At 53.1% G+C, this 24,605-nt stretch overlaps 1 protein-coding gene across 2 annotated transcripts in view; it reads left to right on the forward strand.

Moving 5' to 3' along the window:
• Brd4 (bromodomain containing 4) overlaps positions 1-24,605 on the forward strand; it is a 76,864-nt gene that overhangs the window by 38,227 nt on the left and 14,032 nt on the right. For both annotated transcript variants that reach the window (XM_045139114.1, XM_045139115.1), the window contains exons 2-11: positions 5,457-5,775; positions 9,526-9,663; positions 10,939-11,074; positions 12,833-13,122; positions 13,542-13,910; positions 14,599-14,727; positions 19,900-20,109; positions 20,783-20,982; positions 21,260-21,555; positions 22,703-22,813. In XM_045139114.1, the coding sequence (XP_044995049.1) occupies positions 5,491-5,775; positions 9,526-9,663; positions 10,939-11,074; positions 12,833-13,122; positions 13,542-13,910; positions 14,599-14,727; positions 19,900-20,109; positions 20,783-20,982; positions 21,260-21,555; positions 22,703-22,813 (2,164 nt within the window). In that variant the 5' untranslated portion in view covers positions 5,457-5,490. The remainder of the gene's footprint in view (positions 1-5,456; positions 5,776-9,525; positions 9,664-10,938; positions 11,075-12,832; positions 13,123-13,541; positions 13,911-14,598; positions 14,728-19,899; positions 20,110-20,782; positions 20,983-21,259; positions 21,556-22,702; positions 22,814-24,605) is intronic.

Genomic DNA, 24,605 nt, shown 5'->3' on the forward strand with positions numbered 1-24,605 from the left:
CTGGCTGGCCAGGGCCAGCCACAGACTGAAGACCGCATCCCTAAGGTCCAGCACTGTGTATACATTGTGTTCAGGTGTTGAAGCGCTCAGCGGTGTGTGCGGGTTCAGCACCAAGGGGTGGATGTCTTCCACCCTTTTAGTTTCCCTCAGGTCCTGTATGGGTCTGCAGCCATTGGAGTGGGGCTTCCTTATTGGCAGAAGGGGGTACTCGGGGCTGGAGAGATGGCTTAGCGGTTAAGGCACTTGCCTGCAAAGCCAAAGGACCTCGGTTCCTTTCCCCAGTACCCATGTAAGCCAGATGCACAAGGTGGTGCATGCATCTGGAGTTTGTTTGCAGTGGCTGGGAGCAGTGGAAGCCCTGGTCTCCCATTCTCTCTCTCCCGCTCTTTCCTCTCTCAAATAAATAAAAACAAAAATAGTTAAGAAGAAGGGGTAACCCAGCAGACTGACAAGGTACTAATATCCCTTGTTCCCAAAGTTGGTTTAAGTGAGGTGTTAAACTTTGGGGTATAGGGTATTGGCAGACTTGGATTTGGCTGCCATTAGCCCTCAGATGGACCTCAGTTCGGGCCTGATGCTTGGCCAGCCCAGTCTGACTTCTTTATGCCCATACACCTGGAATCCTTTTCTATAATTCCCTCAGATAAGGGCTTTCAGGGGTAGTGCGGTAGGGTGAGGTATAGAGTTTATATTCTTCTCCAGGGACACAGCCAACACATGCACAGGACCATACTGATTAGAATCTCTACTCCCTTGGGACTGAAATGGATATGGGCACCCAGAGATGGCTAACGGTGGCCGATCCTGTGAACGGGCTCTGCCAGACAGGAGCAATCTGTCAGTATTCATCAAAACTGCAGTCAAGCTGGAGCTCTCAGGCTCCAGCAGATGGGGGTCCAGGGTGTCCTCAGAAATCACATCTGGAAGGAGGCTGGAGAGGGGCCTATGGATACAGACTACTGAATCTGTTGGACTAGAGGCAAAGAAGAGGCTAACTGGGTGTGGGCACTCTTATCATATAGGGGAATAAATTACATGTCAGAGACAGAATAGGTTTAATTTAACTTGAAGGGAATAGAGCTGTGAGATTTCTTAACTTACAGCAATGTATCTTAGCTGGTCACAGAGACATCAGATCATATACAGAAAAATAATATTTATTGGCCATTAAAAAGGCTAATATAGGGTTGGGGAGATGGCTTAGTGGTTAAGGAACTTGTCTGTGAAGCCTAAGGACCCAGGTTCTATTCCCCAGAACCCACATAAGCCAGATGCTCAAAGTGGTTCATACATCTGGAGTTCATTTGCTGTAGTGCGCCTATTCTCACACTTCTCTCTCTCAAGTAAATAAAACATTTAAAAAAAACTAATATAGCCCAAAATATTACTGGCTCTGGACTGTTAACATTTATTTCTCCACAATTGCTGCAGTCCATAGTCTTATGGATGAGATTGAATCAGGCCTTGAAGAAGCCTCTTCAGGAGAGTGGTGGTAACCAAAGCTTTATGAAGAAACTCCTAGTGTGTAATAAATCTACTGGCCGTTGTGATCTGGTCACGTGTCTGCATGAATTTTCTTCTATGTGACATGACTGTTAACAGATGACACACGAGTGTTATATCCAATATTGAAAAATACTAATATAGGTGGTAGGCAAGGAAATAAGGAATGCTGTCTGCAAAAGTAAGGAAGAAAGAATTGTTAACTTGGATGGGGAGTTAAAAGTTTTTTTGCAAGTCTTAATATAGAAGGCTCATAGGGTATTTTTGTTTTGTTTCGGTTTTGTTTTTTAAGAGAAAAAACTGGTGCATCAGGGCCTCAAGGCACTGAAATCGAACTCTGGGCTCTTGCGCCACCTGGTGGGCGTGTGTGACCTTACCCTTGCCTCGCTTTTGTGCATCTTTTTTGTGGGATCTGGAGAGTTGAACCTTGCTTAGGCTTCGCAGGCCAGCGCCTTAACCACTAGTCTGACTTAGAGTTTTCGTTTATGTAATGCAGGGATCAAAAGATCTTAGCTTTAGAAGAATTAATGAAAGTATGCTCGGCTGAAAAGGTAAAAATTTGATTATTCTTGATGATTTGTTATTGTCAGTTACTCATTTTACAAATGCTGAAATTTTATGTAGTTTTAATCTATTAGATAGAATAAGTTTATAGGAAAACAAGAATTGAACACTTAAGAACTGCCTTACAAATAAAATGCCTAGACATGACGGTGACTTGGCCCACTGTCTCGGGAAACTTTCCCTGCCACGATGCACAGGGCACATACAGACCGACCGACCATCCAGAGAACAGTTACACTGAAAACAGTTTGGCAAACCAGTGGCTTTATTGGGGTTAGAGATTGGTGATGGGTTACTACAGGAAAATGGGCGACTGAAGCCCGGCTGCACTCCCACAGAATCTGCTCTGAGCTAACTTCCTACTTCCTGTAAACAGTCTGGTTCAAAGCTCGAGGAGGGCAGTCAGGAGCAATTGCTGTAACTGCTGGTGAAGGTCTTCTGACTCTCCAGGCCTTCCCTCTGTACTTGGGGGTTGTTCATAGTTTTATTACCATTACTAGAGACGTTGTATTCAGTGTTGTGATTCAAAATTGCCTTAGCTACTGGGCCAACAATCTCACAATGGTAAACGCCATACTACAGGATCTTCCTTAACTTGTCCCTCTGCCTAACTTGTAATGGGAGTTGGGGTTCTTTGCCAATATTCCAACGTACCAATAAATTTGGCGTGCCCATGGATCCATGTCTTACGAATTTGAAGGATTAAAATCCATAGATGAAGAAGATAAGAGTACAGAGGACAGTGTAGGTAGATCTGCCGTGCGGAAGGAAGAAGGGTTAGAACCCGATGGGAATAGGAGTGCTTGCCAGAGGAGGGCCTAGAGGTCCAGGGGAGATTAGCAGCCTCAGAAGCTGGGGTCCCCACGTGCTGCGCAGCTGCTTATGAACTTACTGTGGTGGGCTGATTCTGCGAGCTGCTTGGTGTGTACCCAGGCGCAGGCCCAGGAAAGAGGCCATGGCACCGAGTCTTGGGGATGAGCTTAACCTACCAGAATGCCAGAATCAGATTTAAACTTTAATGATAGGGCAGGGGATCACTCCATCCTAGGGAGGGCTTAGGTTGTCTATGGAAAACAGATCTCGGTGATGCAGTTGCCGAGCTTGCACAAAACCCCAGGTTCAGTCCCAATATTTATCTTCCTAACCACCCCCTCTCAAAGGAAAGGGAAGCCTGGAAACTGGCCCTCTGGCAGGGAAAAGGAGGGCACCTACAGACAACCCGGATGCGGTGTGAAGTGAGCCAGACCACATCTGAACAGCCACTCTTCTAGTCGACTGAGTGTCGGCTGCGGCAACGCAGAAGGGGCTGGTCACTGTTTCTGGAGGGCAGTGGGCAATTAAAAAACAATAGGTCACGTAGTTTGGAGCTTGTTCCAGTGGAATAACTCAGTGAGCACAGCGCAGGGTTTGCGGGTGCTGAGGGGGTGTTTCCAGTGAAGCGGCCTTGAGGGCTTGTAGTAAGTGTCCTGTGTGGGCGCTCCCAGAGTCGCCGGCGAGCCTGCTCTCCCTGCTCCTCCCTGGCCCTGCGACTCCCTCTGCAAGCACCAAGTGTTCAGCCACGGTCTGGAACTGGAATGTGGTGTCGAGTACGGTGGAGAGGGGGTGCGCAGTGCCGCGGTCTGGAACTGGAATGTGGGTGCCGAGTACGGTGGGGAGGGGCTGCGCAGTGCCGCGGTCTGGAACTGGAATGTGGTGTCGAGTACGGTGGAGAGGGGCTGCGCAGTGCCGCGGTCTGGAACTGGAATGTGGTGTCGAGTACGGTGGAGAGGGGCTGCGCAGTGCCGCGGTCTGGAACTGGAATGTGGTGTCGAGTACGGTGGGGAGGGGCTGCGCAGTGCCGCGGTCTGGAACTGGAATGTGGTGTCGAGTACGGTGGGGAGGGGGCTGCGCAGTGCCGCGGTCTGGAACTGGAATGTGGTGTCGAGTACGGTGGAGAGGGGCTGCGCAGTGCCGCGGTCTGGAACTGGAATGTGGTGTCGAGTACGGTGGGGAGGGGCTGCGCAGTGCCGCGGTCTGGAACTGGAATGTGGTGTCGAGTACGGTGGGGAGGGGATGCGCAGTGCCGCGGTCTGGAACTGGAATGTGGTGGCGAGTACGGTGGAGAGGGGGCTGCGCAGTGCCGCGGTCTGGAACTGGAATGTGGTGCCGAGTACGATGGAGAGGGGCTGCGCAGTGCCGCGGTCTGGAACTGGAATGTGGTGCCGAGTACGATGGAGAGGGGCTGCGCAGTGCCGCGGTCTGGAACTGGAATGTGGGTGTCGAGTACGGTGGGGAGGGGCTGCGCAGTGCCGCGGTCTGGAACTGGAATGTGGTGCCGAGTACGATGGAGAGGGGCTGCGCAGTGCCGCGGTCTGGAACTGGAATGTAGTGTCGAGTACGGTGGGGAGGGGGTGCGCAGTGCCGCGGTCTGGAACTGGAATGTGGGTGTCGAGTACGGTGGAGAGGGGCTGCGCAGTGCCGCGGTCTGGAACTGGAATGTGGGTGCCGAGTACGGTGGAGAGGGCCTGCGCAGTGCCGCGGTCTGGAACTGGAATGTGGTGTCGAGTACGGTGGAGAGGGGCTGCGCAGTGCCGCGGTCTGGAACTGGAATGTGGGTGCCGAGTACGGTGGAGAGGGGCTGCGCAGTGCCGCGGTCTGGAACTGGAATGTGGGTGCCGAGTACGGTGGAGAGGGCCTGCGCAGTGCCGCGGTCTGGAACTGGAATGTGGGTGCCGAGTACGGTGGAGAGGGGCTGCGCAGTGCCGCGGTCTGGAACTGGAATGTGGGTGCCGAGTACGGTGGAGAGGGCCTGCGCAGTGCCGCGGTAGGGAGCATGCCGTCTTGCGCCTCCTCCTGCGGGCCCTAGCGCTGGAGCCTCTGCTGGCTCCTGGTCATGGTGACGCCCTTCCCTGGCTGTTGGTGGGTGATCTAGGCTTTCTCTGAATTGTCTGTCTGTGGGATTGAGCTTAGAGCTTTGCTCACACGAGGCAAGCACCCTACCACCACGGTGTACTGCTGAGTACTCTCAGTTTTCCTTTGAGAACAGGACCGCCTTGAGTTGTCCAGCTAGGTTCAACTAAGCAGCCAGTCTTGGAGGCCAGTGGATGCTGAGTCTACTTATTTGCAGAGAGAGAGGATGGGCACTCCAGTGCCTCCAATCACTGCAAATAAAGCCGAGACGCACACACCGCTTTGTACATCTTTGTGTGGTTACTGAGGAATCGAACCCAGGTTGTTTGACTTTGCATGCAAGCGCCTTAACTGCTGAGCCAGCTCTCTGGACTTTTTTTCATTTAGGGCATAAAGTGGCTTCACTGACCAGTTTTGATGAAGGAATGTGACCGTTGGCGTGCATCGGGGAGGACTTACCTGCGCCCTGGTCTTTAACGGACTCTCCGTTTCCCTTGTAGAGTGCCTGGCGAAGAATGTGATGGGATCTTTAGAATGTCTGCGGAGAGCGGCCCTGGGACGAGATTGAGAAATCTGCCAGTAATGGGGGATGGACTAGAAACCTCCCAAATGTCTACAACGCAGGCCCAGGCCCAACCCCAGCCAGCCAATGCAGCCAGCACCAATCCCCCACCTCCAGAGACCTCCAACCCCAATAAGCCCAAGAGGCAGACTAACCAACTGCAATATCTGCTCAGAGTGGTGCTCAAGACACTATGGAAACACCAGTTTGCATGGCCTTTCCAGCAGCCTGTGGACGCTGTCAAGCTGAACCTCCCTGTGAGTAGCTTGGGCCCAGCCTGTGGCCACCACCCGTCCTCGTTGCTCCCGGTGTGGGCAGAGTGAGGGAGAGTAGAGGTGGTTTGGACCTGTGCTAAGAACCGCCTGCAAAGGGCTTTCAGTGCAAAGCCGCGTGCAGAAAGAACAAACCAAGTGGTTGCTTAGGTGCTCGGGGTCCCAAGGACAGCTCTATAGAGAGCTGTGCAACAAGTGGGGGCGTCTGCTTACATATTTTCCTCAGGCGCAAGGTGAGCTGAAGTCAGCCCCGACCAGAGACCCCAGCCCACAGGAAGGAGACTGGTGTACTGCATGGGCCAGTGTCTCCTGGGGAGCTGCTTTGCACCCTCCCCATGACTACATGGTACTTGCTGCCGTTTATTTTCTCTGGACATTTTCCCATTTGTCCACATCTTGAGCAGCAAGCTCTGAGGGCTGGGCTCCTTAGCCTCGGGAGACAGTTGGAATGTGTTTGCCCTGGTCTAGCTGGGATAGAGACCCAGGGTCCACAGATAAGGGTGGCTTTCTTGGAGTAAATGTGAGGTGCCCTGGGACCGAGGAGACTGGGGGTAGACACAGGGCTCCTCTTGTCACTGTGGACGGCAGGCGAGGAGGTAGAAAAATGACAAGCAGAGCGTGCTTCTGTATCAGACGGCGAGGCCAAGGACAGGTTCCTACCTGCCCGCCCCGTCAGTAACCTGGGTTCGATTCCCCAGTACTTACATAAAGCCAGATGCACAAAATGCCTTAAGCGTCTAGAGGTGGTTTGCAGCTGCAAGAGGCATGGCTTTCCCCTCCCTTTAAATAAATAAAATATGTCCTTTTACCATCTTGTGCATCTGGCTTACATGAGTCCAGGAGAATGGAGCCCGGACCCTTTGGCTTTACAGGCAAATGCCTTAACTGCTAAGCCATCTCTCCAGCCCATAATTTTTTTTTTTTTTTAATGACCCAAGAAAGCTTTGACACAGAAGTACAGACCCATGGGCTAGGGAGATCTCTCCGCAATGAAAGTCACTTGCTTGCAAAGCCTGCCAGCTCAGTCTAGATTTCCCCAGTATCCACATCAGACCAGAGTGTGTTTCTGGAAATCACTGCGGCTGCTTGAGGTCTGGTATGTCCGTATTTATTCGTATTCCTATTCCCCCACAAATAAATTAAAAAATTGTTTCGGTTCTTTTGAGGTAGGGTCTCACTCTGGCTCATAGAATTCACTGTAGTCTCCAGGTGGCCTTGAACTCAAAGCGATCCTCCTACGTCTGCCTCCCTAATGCTGGGATTAAAGGCATGTGCCACCACACCTGGCTTTTTTTTTTTAAGTAGAGATGCTGGTTGTGGTGGTACATGCGGGTACAAAGTTGCTGAAGAGGTGGAGACAGGAGGGTCAGTAGTTCAAGGCCAGCCTTGGCTACATATTTAAATTTTTTTTTTTAAAGGTAGGGCTGGAGAGATGGCTTAGCGGTTAAGGCACTTGCCTGCAAAGCCAAAGGGCCCAGGTTCAATTCCCCAGGACTGACATAAGCCAGATGCACAAGCTTTAGCATACGTCTGGAATTCGTTTGCAGTAGCTGGAAGCTCTAGTGTGCCCATTCTCTCTCTCCCATCTCTCATGTCTCTCAATAAATAAAGATGAAATATTACAAAAAAACAAACAGTGGAGACCAGATTTGTGAAGGTATGAATGAGATGGTAAGGATGTGAGGCCACCATTTGAAGAAACTTGGCTTTAAAGGGGGAAAGTATGTCAAGGGCAGAATAGAGGAAGGATCACTTTGTTTAGGAAGTTTCAGGGGTTGAGGGGCAGAGGCTGAGAGGGTTGCCTGGGGGACATGAAGCCTCTGTGCAGACAACGTCTCAGGGGAAATTGAGGGAGCAGGCTGTCAGCGAGTCTCTTGTGAAGTTGAGACTAGGCTTCAGAAGGTTGTCGGGAGCCTGCTCTGGGCTGTGTCAGCCCTCCTGTGTCCGTGAACAGCTTTTTGTTTGCATGTGTGCCTTGTTCCTGCTGGCTCTGAATTCCTGGTCCTGTTGATCAGGTGGCTCGTACCACCCACCCAGGTACTGGGGCAGCTGATTGCTGAAAACACTGCCCCTTGTCCTTCACAGTGAAGACGGTACTTGTCTCCTGGCCCCTTAGCTTGTGTGGACCCAAAGAATCTGGTCAACTGGCAGGATTTTCTGTTAGCTGAAAAGAAAAGTACCTGCTTTTCAGGAGCTATTACAGAGTTACCTTCCAGAATGTCTCCCTTTTTGTTTTCTGATGCTTTCCAGATCTTCTCGTGTTGGCGTCTTGTCGTAGCCTAAACCCGCCACCGCTCAGGGCTCCTCCTGCCTCCCTCCTGCATGAGCCCTCGGCTGTCATTCTGGTTGACCTGAGTGACTTGACACTGGCCAGCGTTGTTTGTGGAGAACTTTGGCCATAGAGTAAAATCTTAGGTTTCTGGGATGGAGAGATGGCTCAGTGAAAGGTTAAAGGCATTTGCTTGCAAAGCCTGATGACCTAGGTTCGATTCCTCCCCCACTTCTCCAGTTGTGATGGCACTGAAATAGGAGACTACATAGTGAATTCCAGGTCAGCCTAGGCTAAAGAGTTGAGGCCCTACCTTGGAAAAAAAATTTTTTTTTAATTTATTTGAGAGAGAAAGAAACAGAATGGGCACACATGGGCCACATTGTGCATCTGACTTACATGTGTCCTGGAGAATTGAACTTGGTTCCTTTGGTTTTACAGGCAAGTGCTTTAACTAGTGATCCATCTCTCCAGCCCCAGATAGTTGGATTTTTGTTTTTCATGGGAGATTTTGAAGGATGTCAGGACTTTGCATTTGATTGTTTGCTTTGTTGTTCAACCATTTCGGTATACTGAGGAATTCTTTATGGTAGAATGGATACAAGTGAAGGAAATAGAAACCCAGTGGACTTGCCTAAGGGTGTAGTTTTTATGTGATGGAGCAGAGGGTACAGTTATTAAAGGGATGTTTGACACTGGTGCCGTGAGAATTTCTAAGTTTAAAATGGTGACTGTTCTCACCCGCTGTGACTGGTAAATGGATTTTGAGTGGGTAGGGTTCCTGGAGTTGGAACCCAAGGCCTTCAACTTTACTCCCAGCCCAACTAGTTATTTTATTTAGTAAACACTGGCTTCTTGTTATTACTGTTGGTGTACAAGATAAAAGATTTCATTGCTGCTTTCATACATGTATATCATTGTTCTTTTCCCGTGTTGCCCTTCTCATTATCCGCCTCTCCTCTCCTAAGAACTGCTTTTTATTTATTAATTTTTACTTTTTGTGTGGTTTGGGGAGGCCAGGCAGAGATGGGGTAGGGGAGTAGATATAGGCACACCAGGGCTTCCCATCATTCCAAACTCCGGGCACTGGGGAATCACACCTAAGCTACCAAGCTTTGCAAGCAAGTGCCTTTAACTACTGAGCCATCTCTCCAGCCCAATAACTGCTTTTTCAAGCGCTGTGTGCTTTCCTCGTATTCATTTGAAGTGAAAGGATGCGTTAACATTGGAAAAGAAAGAATGAATTTCTGTAGAGAATATGTTCTGAGCCAAGAGCAATTGGAAATTTGTGTCCTTTCCCTCCAAATTGCCACCCAGTACTTGGGAATCTGTTCCTCGCCCACTTTATCTTGGTTTGCCTATGGGATTGCAAGGATCCAGACCCACAGACATAGCCATCCGTCCAGCTGCCCAGCACGGCTCCTCTGGTGACACAGTGGCCTTGGCTCTCTTTCCTCCCTCCGCAGGATTACTATAAGATCATAAAGACGCCTATGGATATGGGAACAATAAAAAAGCGCTTGGAGAACAACTATTACTGGAACGCTCAGGAATGTATCCAGGACTTCAACACTATGTTTACAAACTGTTACATCTACAACAAGGTGAGATGTAGGGCAGCTGCCTAGCTGCTGGGGGGAAGTACAAATTGCAAGGCTCACGGGCCTCTCAGGACCCAAGGGGCAGAATTGCTGGGAGCAGCTGAGCTGTTAAGTGTGTCGACGGGACTGGAGGTGGGGAGATGGGGCCTACGGCTGTGCCTGGGATTGGGTGCGTCTCTTCTGCGGGGAGGAGGGTGCTGGCCACAGTAAGCTGTCCTTACTGTCCTGGAGCGTCTGCTTCTAATGCCCTTGGGGTTTTAGTTCTTTAATGCCTAGTTGAGAAGGTGTGAGGACATTGGGACGGTGCAAGTTGTCAGGAAAGAGTCTACAGCAGCTGGAGTCTTACAGGGAAGTCTGCTCAGACAGAAGCCTTGATGTGAGAGGGTGCAGTGGGGCTGGCTGCAGACCCCGCTGCTCTGTGGGTCACGGTCTCCTGGAACTGTGGACATGACCGTCAATAAATCTTGGCCACAGAATCGAGTGTTCCCCTGGTCATACACAATAGACCCAAGGGTCGCTTCCTAACCCCGTAGCCAAACCTTTCGGCTCGGCTGTGCCATGAAGCCAGATCATTTGTTTACAGTTCAGACCACAGATGTGATTAAAACCAACCCTTTCAAATAGAACGACTCTGGAGGGAGACACTATACAGAACTCAGCTTTTGACCTCTGCTGGTGTAGTGGGTAAAATTGCCCAGAAGAGATGGGTAGGTGAGTTTCTTGAAGTTTACTGTGTTTTGTAAAGCCTTAGTTTTCACCACTTAGGTGGAAGTGAAATGTTCAGTCCAGGCCCTCAGCTTAGAGCTGAATGGGGACAGCATGTTCTGGATGAGATGACAGTGTGGGGACCCACAAGGCAGTGTGAAGTGGGCTTTCTCCAGACCCTGCTGAGCTGCCTTAGGGTACGTTGGGGAGCATTGATGGAGCCCTACTAAAGTATTCATTGTGAGAAATGCTGAATAATTGAATTCAGTTGACTTTTGTCCATGGAGGCCCTAAAGAAAAGAGGGCCCCTGTCAGAGATTGGCTGCATTGGTAGATACTTGAGGCACAAGGATCTTTTTTCAGTGGAGCTTAAACAAGGAGAGGGAGGTGCAGGTAGACAGGTCTTGTTAGGGACACCTCGTAGCATAACTGCTGTGGCCCCTTGGTGTCCAGATCTGGAAAGGCGCCTGGATACGATGCTCCATGTGCTGGGGCAGGGGGTGGCCTGGGTTCCCGTCCACGGAGGCGGGGAGGGGGGACTCCCAGCTCTACCCCAACTGTCTCCTCATCCAGCCTGGAGACGACATCGTGTTAATGGCAGAAGCTCTGGAGAAGCTCTTCTTGCAAAAAATCAACGAACTGCCGACAGAAGAGACTGAGATCATGATCGTCCAGGCGAAAGGTCGAGGACGGGGGAGGAAGGAAGCAGGTAGAGTATCGACGCTGGGCGCCGGCGGTGCCGCTCCGGGGCTGCCCGCTTCCCAGGCGGCGTGGGGGCCGGGCTCCGCGTACTGCAGCGCCGTGTTCCTGAGCACGATGGGACCAGTTTCGGAACTGACTGCCTGCAGGACCTGGGACTCAGGGGTGTCTCAGGTCGAAATCATTGGACCCTAGATGGTTCATACGCTTAAGTCAAAAAGAAACTGAGGTCGGGGAGCTAGCACAGTAAGTAAAGCACTTGTCACATACGCTTATAAGGCACCTGAGTTTGGATCCTCATCACCCATGAAAGAGGCAGGGTGTGTTGTTGTGATCCTGGTGCTGGGGAGTCAGAGGCAGATGGGCAAGCAGCTCCCTGTGTCCTGCTGGCTAATTTGGGTTGAGTAAGAGATCCTTGTCTCCCCACCACCATCAAAAAGTGACTTTTCCAAGTACTTTACTGTTTTCTGCTGAGTTACGTGGCTGCTGGGTGATCAGACCTAGACTGCCAGGTTTGCAAGCCAGTGTCTTCCAGCACTGAGTCCTTTTCTCAGCCCCTCCTGTGAGCTCTTAATCCCATCGGTGTTTTCGGAGCTCTGCTCGTTTGTTTGGTAGTACTAGGGCTCAGACCCAGCCTGAGGCGCATGCTGCACGCCCAGCTTGAATCTCAGGGAATGAAGTTGGTCTGGCCCGTGCAGTGGTAGTACGCAGATTCGGACCCTTAAGAGCTGTTACCTGAATTGACTCAGGTCCATACCCACCTTTCTGCTGCTCTGAAGCCAGGACCCACCCTTGTCTGTCACTGCCTGTGGCGCCTGCCCCACTCAATCACTGCTGACAGGATTCCAGCGAGCAGCTGGCAGGGCTGCCCACAGAAGAGATTCCTGCCTGGGAAAGTGTCTGTTTTATCTTATTTATTGTTACTGTTAGTTTTTTGGTTTTTGTGGTTTTTTTGAGGTTAGAGTTTTACTCTAACCCACGGCAGTCCTCCTGCTTCTGGCTCCCCGGTGCTGAGATTGAAGGCATGCACCATCACGCCTGACTGGGAAAGTCTCTTTAATGGGTGCTTTCATTACCTCGTCCTTGGTGACACGCTGGCTGTGGAGGCTGGTATCATTGGGTGTTGATGGTGTTTCCTTTCCATGGCAGCTAGCAGGCTTCATGAAGAGTATGGGTATGGACTGCCGGGTCCCTGGTCTACCAAGTCACGTCAGAGCTCTGGCCAAAATGACCCTTTCTTTAGAGCTCTTGGGTATGGCACGTGGACATTATCTGTTTGGCACACTGTACAGAGGCTGCATTGGCTGTGCTTAGGAAAGGCAGCCAGCGTGCGTGCCCATCCACAGTGACTCTTGAGAGGTGGGACCACAGAGACCTTGGCTTATAAGGTAGCCATGGCCAGACCCTGCCAAAAGTAGTTACTCAGAAATTTAAAACTCTGGGTCGTACTTCAAGGAATGTTCTTGTAATGCCTGCAGTCCTGGTGCTGACATTCAGCATGGATTTCCCACCCTATTTTAGCCTAGTCCTCCCCTTCTCACAGAGAGAGGGGGGGAAAAAAGCCCTCGTGTCCAAGGAGCTATAGCCAAGACACCTCAGGAAATGCAAAGTGTGGCGTACCCTTCCTCCTGAACTCTTGGAACACACGGATGAGTTGGGTGTGTGAGGTGCTGCATCTGAAGTGAGTGTGCCACACAGGTGTATGCTGGTGTCCTGGCAAGGGTGTCAGCACAGCCTCCTAAGTCCCTGTCCTTTTTATGACTGGCAGGGACTGCCAAGCCTGGTGTTTCCACGGTACCCAGCACAACTCAAGCATCAACTCCTCCGCAGACGCAGACCCCTCAGCAGAACCCTCCACCTGTGCAGGCCACGCCTCACCCCTTCCCCGCCGTCACCCCCGACCTCATCGTCCAGACCCCTGTCATGACAGTGGTGCCGCCCCAGCCACTACAGACGCCGCCACCAGCGCCCCCCCAGCCACCCCTCCCGCCGGTTCCAGCTCCGCAGCCTGTGCAGAGCCACCCGCCCATCATTGCAGCCACCCCGCAGCCCGTGAAGGTGAGCGTGCTGGCACGTAGCAGACCGTGCCGCCAGCAATGGGGGTGGCCTTGTTCAGGCCAGTCTCTGGTCCTGTCAGGTAACCGTAGCCCAGAAGCAGGTGTCCTGCTGGCCCGAAGATTTCATTACCTTGCCAGGTGCCCAGTGAGTGTCCGTGATCTGGCCAGTGCGTGTCTGCAGGCCATCTGAGTAGTCTTCTGTGGGAGGGGTCTTCTGGGGAGGGGTCTTGGCAGTAGACGGAAGCGACCTGACCTCAGGAGCTTCTTTGGCCTCTGCAGAATGCCCTGGTGAGGCAGGCTGTCCTGTCCTCCATCCTCTACCGCCCCTTTGGGAGTCCCTGTCACGGGGCAGCACGGAAGAGCAGGTGCTCTGCTGCACAGGCACCTCGGGTTGAGCCTTTGTGTCTGTGTTCATGGCAGACAAAGAAAGGAGTGAAAAGGAAAGCAGACACCACCACCCCCACCACAATCGACCCCATTCACGAGCCGCCCTCACTGGCCCCAGAGCCCAAGACCACCAAGCTGGGTCCCCGGCGGGAGAGCAGCCGGCCTGTGAAGCCCCCCAAGAAGGACGTGCCCGACTCTCAGCAGCACCCGAACCCGGCTCCAGAGAAGGGCAGCAAGGTCTCCGAGCAGCTTAAGTGCTGCAGCGGCATCCTCAAGGAGATGTTCGCCAAGAAGCACGCCGCCTACGCCTGGCCCTTCTACAAGCCTGTGGACGTGGAGGCTCTGGGCCTGCACGACTACTGCGACATCATCAAGCACCCCATGGACATGAGCACCATCAAGGTTAGACTGCGTGTACCTGGCGCAGGGCCCGTCGGCAGAGGCGACACCCTCCGCCCTTAGGCCCTTCCTTCCGGTTCTGCCTGGGCACCCCGCAGGGCCCCGTGGGACATGCACCAGTGCAGGGTGCCGGCCTGCTTTGAGTCCACACCGTGCTTCCCAGCTCCTCACAGTGCCCTGTGGCACCTTGAGTGTGACCCATGCGTAGGAGCTGCTGGCTCCCGTGGGAAGGGGCTCCCTCGTCATAAATGCGAACATCCCAGCAGGGTGTCCTGGAGGCCTTTTTCAACTTAAGACTTTTTCTTTCAATTTTCCTCTGGAAATAGGCCAAGCAGGAGACAGTACGGTGTCTCTTCACCAGGAGTCTTGTGTGACCCCAGTACAGTTGTATGCAAAATCAGGCCTGGACCCACACTGTCCTCTTCTCTGCCTGAGGCCTCTGTTCCCTTTCCCTTTAGCCTTCATAGTGGCTTCAGTAGGTAAGCTTGGCGTGCCAGCAGGACAGTGCCCAGCCCGACACCTAGTGTCCTTACCTGTCCTGCGACCCGCACCCAGATTTGAGCGAAGCTGAGAGCCCTTGATGAGGCCAGCCGACTTTTCCCCAGCAGTCCTCGCCGCGCGGGTCCCGTACCACGCCCACTGCCGGCTGTTGGCACGGCGTTGCTAACGGGGACCTTTCTTGCTCTTCCAGTCTAAACTAGAGTCCCGTGAGTACCGAGATGCTCAGGAATTTGGTGCCGATGTGCGATTGATGTTCTCCAACTGCTACAAGTACAACCCCCCTGACCACGAGGTGGTAGCCATGGCTCGGAAGCTGCAGGTGAGGCCCGGGGAGGCAGGACAGGCCTCCTGCAGTCATGTCCCGTCGAAATACGGCGTATGACTTTAGGAAAGTGAAAATTACTCAGGTGGCTGGTTTTGTTCTGGGTTCTCCTACTAAATGCCCACTCTTGCTGCCTGGTAAGCACAAGAATCTAATCTCTTTTCCAAAATGGACCTATCTCAAGGGAGAAGGGGACACTTGCTAGTAGACAAATAAATGGGCATGCTTGTGAGCACATGTAACTGCTCACCTGTGTTTATCAGAGCCTTGAATACTTTGTTTGCCTTCCAGCTGCATCGTGGTTGTTTCTAGACTGTCACGTGACCACACTCCCTAGTGCACAGAGCTCTTGGGCTCTGCTGAGAGCCTTGGGTATGGTGCACAATGTAAATACGAAGCTCAATGCGAATGTGCAAACTATTTTCACATTTTTGATGCATTTATGTATGGCCAGAGGAGTCTTAGGTGTCTCCCTCAAGAATGCTGGCCACCTCCTTTGAGATGGGGTCTCTCACTATCCTGGAGCTCACCAACTATGTTATACTGCTGTCCATTGATCCTAGTGATCCTCCTGTGTCCACCTCGCCAGTGTTGGAATTACGGATAGACACACACACACACCCCTCACTGAGTGAGCCTGGGGCCTGCCATTTCTGGTTGAGCTCAGGATGAGTCAGGCTTTCTTTCATGCTTACTCTCCGGTGCTCTGGCCTGCTTGGCCATTTCCCCATCCCTTTATTTTAAAGAAGGGAAAGCATGCCTGACTTTAAAATAGGGTTGCTGATTGAGTGGGTAGTTAACAGATTAATAAGGTTAACGTTGAATATCTTTGTGACCTGCTTTTCTAATTCTTTGAAAGGAGATACATAAGGTCATAAACATCGCTAATTATTTCTCCCAAAATGATAGGTTGCTTCTGCTGTCAGATCTAAGTGTTCTTAGGTACTAGGAGACGTGGATGTGGTCTTGTGGGCTCAGGCTTTCTCCCTCCTGCCTGCCTGCCTGCCCAGCAGTCTGTAGGTGCTTCCACGGCAGACCTGACGACTTGCAAAAAGCCGTTAGGACCTGGGGTTCTGTGCCAGACTCACTCTGGAGTGAGGTCACTGTCTTGTCTACCTGTCGCACCATTTGGCCTCTAATCCTGGGCTGAATTCCATAAAGACATGTCGGAGTAGGTGGTCAAAACATTTTTTATTTCAAGTGCTTGTTCCTGGGTTTTGTTTTTCTCTGGCTGATTAGTGAAAGAGGAGTTCCCTCTCAGTTTGTTGTTGCCTGTCCTGTGTCTTCATGAATGAGGCTGGCTTTGAACTCACAGCAGTCCTAATTCTACTCTTCCCAGGACTGGGAGCCTCCACGCCCTGCTGGAATTCAGCTGCATAACTGTTTGTTGCAGTTCTTGCACAAGTCCACTCCGTGGCACTGTGTCTTCAAACTCGAGCATTAGGTTGCACCCTCTCCCAGTTTCTTGTGAAGGAAGCCAGGGCGGCCTTTGCTCACACTGTCCACAGTTGATGCTCACGCCCCTTATGTGCCCTCGTGGAAACTGCGCTGTCCATGCTGTCTGCAGCGTGAGGGCATGGCCTTGAGCTGCTCACTTACAGAAGGGGGGGAGCCTGTGTTCTCGCTCGTCGTCTGCTCTCCCTTTGGCTTTGGCACGTGTGTGGGTGCACATAGGGTGCAGGGTCCAGAGGTCAGAATGGTGGGCTGGGAGATGACTCCACAGTTAAAGGCACTTGTTTGCATAGTCTGCTGGCCTAGGCTCATTTCCCCAGTACCCAAGTAAAGCCAGATGCACAAGGTGATGCCTGTGTCTGGAGTGTGTGTGCAGCTGTAAGAGGGCCCCGGAATAACCTTTTTTTCTCTTTCCTCAAATTTCAATATTCATTTGTTTCTTGTAAAGGATGGGTACACTAGAGCCTTCTGTCTCTCCTAAATGAACTGTAGATGCATGTGCCGCTTGGTGCATCTGGCTTCATGTGGGCACTGGTGAACTGAACCCTGGCCATCGAATTTTGCAAGCAGGTAACTTAGTCGCTGAGCCATTGCTCCAGCCCTCCAGGGTGGGGGGTAATTATGGGTTGTCTCCATCGAAGTCCAAAGCAAGCCCGACCCCCTTAGCTTGCGAGGTCAGACGAGGGTGGTGCTGTGGCCTTCGGCTCCTCAGTCACTCTGTACTTGTCTCACTCAACCAAGAGCCCACCGGCTTGCTAGAGTGGCTGTCACGTAAGCCCTGGGGACATCCTGTCTCTTCTTCCCCAGCTCGGGGACTACAGGTATTTACCATCATACCCAGCATCTTAATGTGGGTGTTGGGAATCCAGACCTTGGATCCCCATTGAGCCAGCCCATTTCTTCATTGGTGAATCTGATTGTCCATCCTCCACTGGTATCTTGTAGCCTTCTCTGGAAGTGGCCAATCCTCCGTTTTCACCTATACTGTGGCCACCAAGATGTCTGACGCACAGCAATCTCTTGAGCTGAGTTCTTCCTCCTAATCATTATCTGGTGCCAGGCTGGACTTAGATAAGGCTCCCACCCTGAAGAGGGGTGAGTTCAGGCAAGGTCAGCAGGTTATGCCATGGGGGGGGGAGGTCAGCACGTTTCCAAACCTCAATGCCACTTCTGTTTGGCAGGCATATCTTCTGGAAAGAAGTTACGTTATTTTGTGTCTTGTGCTTTTTTTTTCTCCAAATGCTCATGATAAAGGCACATCCAGTCTGTCCAACATCCCACCACCACCTCTTAGAAACACTGGTCTGCACGTTGCACAGCCTAACAGCCATAGTCACGGAGGGGCCATTGCTGCGGATTGTCTGCCCGCTTCGCGGGACATTTGGTAGTGATTGCAGCTCACCTGACCAGCACAGTTATATTTCATGGGGTGGGGTTGTGAAGCATAACTGCCCAGGCCGATTCCCCAGGACCCATGTAAAGCAGATGCACAAGGTGGAGCATGCGTCTGGAGTTAGTGTGCAGTGGCTGGAGGTTCTGGTGCGCCCATTTCTCCCCCATCCCCTCCCCACCTGTTGCTCTTAAATAAAGGGATGAAGGGTGTGAACACATTTAAGGTAGCTGTTTGGTTTTTTCGAGGTAGGATCTCAGTCTAGCCCAGGCTGGCCTCAAACTCAATCCTCCTACATCTACCTTTGGAGTACTGGGGTTAAAGGCGTGCACACCACACCTGGCGATTGTTTTTACGTGGAGAAAAATGAACTGTAAAGCATACTGGGAACCACCATGGGAAGCCCAAAGGTCTTGAGGTAGATGGGCGAGTGTCTCTGTCTTCTGCTGCGGCTCTGTCCGCAGTGCGCGGCAGCACCCGCTGAGCTTCCTCGGTCCTGTGTCCCCCGGCCCAGCTGGGCTCCAGGCCGGTGCCTCCTGGTCTGGCTTACCTGAATGTTAAAGGGAAGGGGGGACAGCTTTCCTGGTGGATCAAATACTGTGTGCGGTAGGTAAGACTGGGCCGCACTGTCACAAGAAAAGAGAACTTACTCTGGCCGCAGTGGGCAGCCATGACGCGGAGGAGCTGACCGTGACCTGCAGGCGCCGTCAGCCTAACAGCGGAAGGGGTCCTCACTGTTGCTCTGGGAAACCTCCTGGAGTAAGAACATGGTTCTAAAGTCTTGCCACAGAGAGAGGAGAAGAAAGGAGTCACACCACTGGACATAGAAAGTCAGTAGCTCCAGCCTACGCCTGATGTTGCTTTCCCATCTCAACTGCCTTCCTGTCTTGTAATCATGCCTGGTCTTGGCCATACTAGAGCTGGGAGCACTCATGAGTGAAGGAGGCAACAGTATCTCAAGTGTAAATGCTTCTTCCCCCACCCCCCTCCCCCTGCACCACCACCACCAACTCAACATGTCTGCTGGGGAGACGGAGCAGGAATGTCCTCATGGGCACAGGGTAGAGCTGTCTCAACGCTGGGCGTGGACACGGAGCCTCAGGCAGCTCCTGCCTTGAGCCTCCCAAGGAGAGTTGGTCACCTCCTTTCGTGATGTCCTGACATTTCTCAGGCATGCTTCTCCACTATCCTGCCCTCTCCTGCTTGGCTATAGGCGTGCCTCTTACAGAAGCCCGAGGTTCTGGCTGCCTTCTGGGGAGGCTGAACCTCCCTCCATGTAATGCACTGTGCTAGTAACTTAGGGTTGTCCTGGCACATGTCATGTGCTTGTGAAGCTAGAGGCTCAACTGCTGTCCTCCTGGGGACATCTGCTGCTGTGTGAAGCTCTTTTCTTACTGGTCCACTCTTCCCGGCACATGTTAGTCATTCCCTCCTGTGTACATTTACTGAGATCTGCTCTTAGATCTATTTTCTGAGTAAATTAGAACTAGCGCTTGATTAGCCAAACAACTTGAATGGAGCAGAGTCCAGGGGAAGGCCTTGGTATAGGGGAAGGAAGCTAAGTGATGCAGACTGTTATTTGGGGTTGGAAAGCCACACCAGTTACATAGGCTGCCTGTTGTAAACGGCGCATTCTCTTAGCTGCCTGTTTCCTGAGTTGGGAGAGCAATTTCAGTCCTCAGCCACCACACCATACCCCAACCCTGACGACGCGTGCTGCCGTCGAAAGCATTGACTCACAGTAGAGGGGAGTGTTCCTTCTAGTGTATGCAGCGCAGCGTTGATCGTTTCATTCCCTTCTTAAAGGGAGTCATCCCTGCATTGATCGTGGCGTCCGTGCGGTAGGGGACTCGCCAGCTGGGTGGCTACGTGGCGGCCTGATGCTAGGAGCACTGGCACGGCTGCTGCTCCCGCCACCACCTGGCTCTGTCTGATCTCTGGATCTGAACGGTCAGGAGGTGTGGGGTCTGCTCAAGTTGATGACACCTCAGTTTGGTATTCCGTGACCAACCCAAGGGGCATGGGCCTGACAGGTGCCTCAGGTCATTGTTTCTTAGGGGTATTAACCCCTGGCAAGTTACTGACTAAGCCCTCTCAGAGCAGTGTTTTTAGTGAGCCAGCCATGTGGGGACGATGGTGCTCTTGGAAGTGAGGTTTGAGAAAGCAATGTTGGAAGACCCAGATCAATAAAATAGTGCTGTAGGTCCACACAGGCAGAGAGGGGACCCATCCTTGGAGCTGTCTCTGTCCTCTGGCTCGTTTTGTTGATTGGCTCCAGCAGTTGCTGAGGCCAAGGCAGTCCTCATGGGCACGGCTCCCCTCCCTAGGACGTGTTTGAAATGCGCTTTGCCAAGATGCCGGATGAGCCTGAGGAGCCGGTGGTGGCCGTGTCTTCTCCTGCAGTGCCACCCCCTACCAAGGTGGTGGCCCCACCCTCGTCCAGCGACAGCAGTAGTGACAGCTCCTCGGACAGCGACAGCTCCACCGACGACTCTGAGGAAGAGCGAGCCCAGCGGCTGGCTGAGCTCCAGGAGCAGGTGAGGGCGCCTGTGGCTCCGTTCCCATCCCTGGAACTCCCGACTGGGCAGTCAGGGCAGTCCCCAGAGCTTTGCTCACCTCTGTGCCCATGGGGCCTCTTGTGGGCTGCTGGCCTTTCCCTTTGCCAGGCCAACTTCATGTGGTCATACACGGTATATGCTGTGGGTTTGGGTGTTGGGGGAGACTACAGTAATTATGTGGGCAGATTACAGGCCTTTGAGCCCTTACAATATCTGGAGGAGCCCAAGCCCAGTGTCCCTCTCCTGCTGCTGTTGCCTGGTCCTTCCCTCTGCGCTGCTCGTGCAGTCCTTGTGCCCAGTGTCTGATGTGCCCTCTTGCCCAGCCTCCTAAGACCTTCCTTGGGAATATCCTGGGACTAGGGTGGCCCAGAAGATTGACTGTCTTATCCATTTGTGCAGCTCTTCTGGTGTGGAGGACACTGGCAATCACTGGAGTTAGGGCAGTGGGTGGACATGACCGCTTTAGGTCTCTTGCTAGTAACGGGTCAGTGGCTAACGGCCAGCCCACCCTTTGCCTTCCTCCTAGTCACACCTGCTGCCTGGGCTTTGGCATTGTCCTGCTTGACGCAGAGCCTTGCTCAGACTCAGGTGATGGAGGGCAGGGCAGGGCAGGGCAGCCTGGTAGGAACTTTCTCCCTCGTCTGCTCAACAGCTCAAAGCCGTGCATGAGCAGCTTGCAGCCCTGTCGCAGCCCCAGCAGAACAAACCAAAGAAAAAGGAGAAAGATAAGAAGGAAAAGAAGAAGGAGAAGCACAAAAAGAAAGAGGAGGCAGAGGAGAACAAGAAGAACAAAGCCAAGGAACTTCCTCCCAAAAAGACAAAGAAAAACAGCAGCAGCAACAGCAATGTGAGGTCTGTGCTTCCTGAGTCTGCCTTGGGGCGGGGGGGACCTTTATCCCAGACACGCTTGGAGGGCCAGGTCAGTGCATGCCAGTGTCCAGGGCAGAGCCACGCTTTCTGCTCTTGCGAGTTTACTGCCAGTGCTGGTGGGTGATACTGGGGTGAAGTTGGCTTGAGTCCTGTTTCAGAGTGAGTGTGGGAAGATGGTCGCACTGCATCTCCCCATCTTCGCACACCACACACCCCTTAGGGGACCCACCCTTGACCATGTCTACACCATCCCTCATAGCAAGAAGGAGGCAGCACCCTTGAAGAGCAAGCCCCCTCCTGCCTATGAGTCGGAGGAGGAGGACAAATGCAAGCCCATGTCCTACGAGGAGAAGCGGCAGCTGAGCCTGGACATCAACAAGCTCCCTGGTGAGAAGCTGGGCCGCGTGGTGCACATCATCCAGTCCAGGGAGCCCTCGCTCAAGAACTCCAACCCTGATGAGATTGAGATTGACTTTGAGACCCTGAAGCCGTCCACGCTCCGGGAGCTGGAGCGCTATGTCACCTCCTGTTTGCGGAAGAAAAGGAAGCCTCAAGGTACATTTGAGCCTTGGGGGGGGGGTGTCAGTCCTATGGTTACCTTCAGGTACTTTCTGTTCTTGAGTCAGCCCTGGCCCTCTGTAGACTTTCTGCTCCCCCCATTATAAAAGCTGTGCCCTTGACATAGGACCCCCAAGAAGTTAGGTTACAAAAACTGGCCTTGGAGCCTGATGTGGTGGTGCACACCTTTAATCCCAGCACTGGGGAGGCAGAGGTAGAAGGATCGCCGTGAGTTCAAGGCCATCCTGAGACCACAGAGTGAATTCCAGGTCATCCTGAGCTAGAGTGAGACCCTACCTCGAAAAACAAACTGGCCTGGGATTGTCAGCGCCCCTCTCGACCTTGCTGTCTTGTGGTGTCTGGAACACGCCTGCCCTCGTGTTTAAGCCTAGCTGCCCTGTTTTCGAGGCTGCCACTCAAGTGTGCCAGCACCTGGCATACCTCTTCTTCGGCAGCTAGGGTGGCACCCTGCCCCTCTGGCCACAGTCTCTCAAACTGCCTGTTCGTGTAACATGTGCCTCGCCTGGCACAAAACTTTACCCTTACCTTTGGTTTTTTTTGTTGTTGTTGTTGTTTTGTTTTTAAGTTTTTCAAGGCAGGGTCTCACTCTAACTGGAATTAAGGTGTCCACCACCATGTCCAGCTCTCCCCTTAGTTTTATAATCCAGAGGACTTGGGATCTAAGTGAGCATTTTGCACACTGCCTTCTCGGCCCATCCTAACTCTTGGTGCCCTCAGGTCCCCCTTAGATGGGTTGCTGAGAAGACACTGGAGCACCCCATTTGTCTTGCTGTGTCTCTGAGCATGAAACATTCTCTACCGCAGCCAGGAGGGCCTTGTACTAGGAATCTGCCCTGCTGGCTCTCCCGAGGCCTTGCGGTTTCAGGACAAGTCGCATTTTGACTTTGTGTGTGTGTGTGTGTGTGTGTGTGTGTGTGTGTGTGTGTCTGTCTGTCTGTCTCATAGGCTACCAGTGGGAAGCTTTGAACCACTAAGGGCTTGAGCCGGTTGGTGGTGACTGCCAGTTAGGAGCAGCCCTTAGGCTTCGCAGCGGTCCGGCCGCTAGGCAGTCGGGACACACCATGACATGAGCAGCCTCTGGGACTGAAGCTGCCTGACACTGTTCTTGTCGTTTGGGTTGTAGCTGAAAAGACCGATGTGATTGCTGGCTCCTCCAAGATGAAGGGCTTCTCATCCTCCGACTCGGAGAGCACCAGCGAGTCCAGCTCCTCTGACAGCGAAGACTCCGAAACAGGTTAGCTAACTCCTCCTCAAGGGTCCTGTCAAGCTGTCCCACACTGTGCCTGGGCTCAGCCCAGTCCTGGGTCCAGGCTGCTTGAGAACCTAGAGACAGTGGTCATGAGAACTTCTGTCTGCCCATCAGGTGTGTTGGCTCTGTTCCTGGGGTGGTGAGGGTCCCATGCACCTGCAGTCTGTTCTCTGTATGTCCTCCACACTGAAACTACCCAGGCTTGACGTCCGGAGGCTGGGTGGGTGGGAGGGAGGCAGGCCGGCCTTGGATGACTGTCACCAACAGTCACGCATCTATGGAAACCAATTGGTGTTGAGGCCCCAAGTAGTGTTTTTGGTCGTGGTGTGGCACACTCTACCCCCCCCCCCCAAAGTACCCAGAAACAGTGTGTTTCAAGGGAGTTTCATAAGGTGTTGGGCTGCTTCTGGCTCTGTTCTAGCTGCGTGCACCTGGGCAGGTGTGCTGCCCGCTCGCCGTTTCTTCTCCAGGCCTCCCCCCTCCCACAGTCTGTCCGGCCCCAGCTGCTCCAGAACTCCACGGCGCTCCTCCCACCTCTGCCCCGAGGGCTGGGATGAAGGGCGCGCCACTGCACCCGTTCTGCTCTGTCTGACACGCTCTGCCAGCTGGGCTGGGGCTATGAGGGTCCACGGGGAGGGGAGTGGGTGGACAGAAAGGTTTCTGCGCAGTCATCTTGATGGATGTCTTCACGTCTGCAGTGGCGTCTCACTGGAGAGAAACGCGCAGTGGACACATGGAAACGGTGTCCTTTCCTGTCCATGGAAGGTCAAAGCTTCCTCAGCAGCTGACAGTTGCCACCTTGGAAGGTGGACTCAGGGCCACCTGGGTTCCAGGGAAAGTGCACATGGGGGAGGTGTGGTGCTGGGGCTGTCCCCACGACTGCCATCCTGGACTGCCTTGTTGTTGAGAGACCAGGACGAGCAAGAAACCCACTGCAGAAGCTGCCTGGGTCGAGGTTGGCCGGCCCTTTCCATTTCCCTGGCCTTTCTAACACTGCCCTGCTCTCTCACCCCATCAGCCAGCAGGGGGCACTCCTCCCCCGCCTGCAGGGAGAGGCTGGCCTGAGCAGGGGCCGCAGTGAGGCTTCCTCTCAGGACGCTAGCGTTCTCTCTCTGCCTTTCCCCCGGGCCTTCTTCCTGAGCCTCCTGTGCTTTCCGCGACGTTCCGGGTGAGCTCGGCAGCCTTCCCCTGTGGAGCACGAAGGAAGAAAGGGCGCCCCACGGCAACGTGCCAAGGGACGTGGTGCTAAAACAACTTAGCTTGCTGTGTTGGGGGCTGTGACAGTCGGCTTGGCTGTGGGTCTGTGACATCGGGCTTTCAGTCCCTGGGTTCCCCTCCTGCCACCACGTCCGCCACAGCAGCCTTTCCCGCGTCTGTGCTGCTGCTGTTACAGAGCCGTGTGGCGCGTGTGTGCCCACTGGGCAGACCGCCCCAGCGCTTTGTTGCTTTTCCAAGGTCTCCTGTAGCCCAGGCTGACCTGGAATTCACTGTGGAGTCTCAGGGTGGCCTTGAGCTCACGGTGATCCTCCAATCTCTGCCTCTCAAGGGCTAGAATTAAAGGTGTGCCCCACCATGCCTGACTTTTTTTTTTTAATTGCATTTTCTGTTTGTTTATTATTCATTAGGGAGAGAAAGCGACAGAGAATGAGTATGCAGGGCCTCCAGCCACTGCAAATGAACTTCAGGCACATGTGCCACCCTGAGCATCTGGCCTACATGGGGTCCTGGGGAATCGAACCTGGGTCCTTAGGCTTTGCAGGCAAGCACTTTAATCTTT

This window comes from Jaculus jaculus, chromosome 21 (genome assembly GCF_020740685.1).
Source record: "Jaculus jaculus isolate mJacJac1 chromosome 21, mJacJac1.mat.Y.cur, whole genome shotgun sequence".
Classification (NCBI taxonomy): domain Eukaryota; kingdom Metazoa; phylum Chordata; class Mammalia; order Rodentia; family Dipodidae; genus Jaculus; species Jaculus jaculus.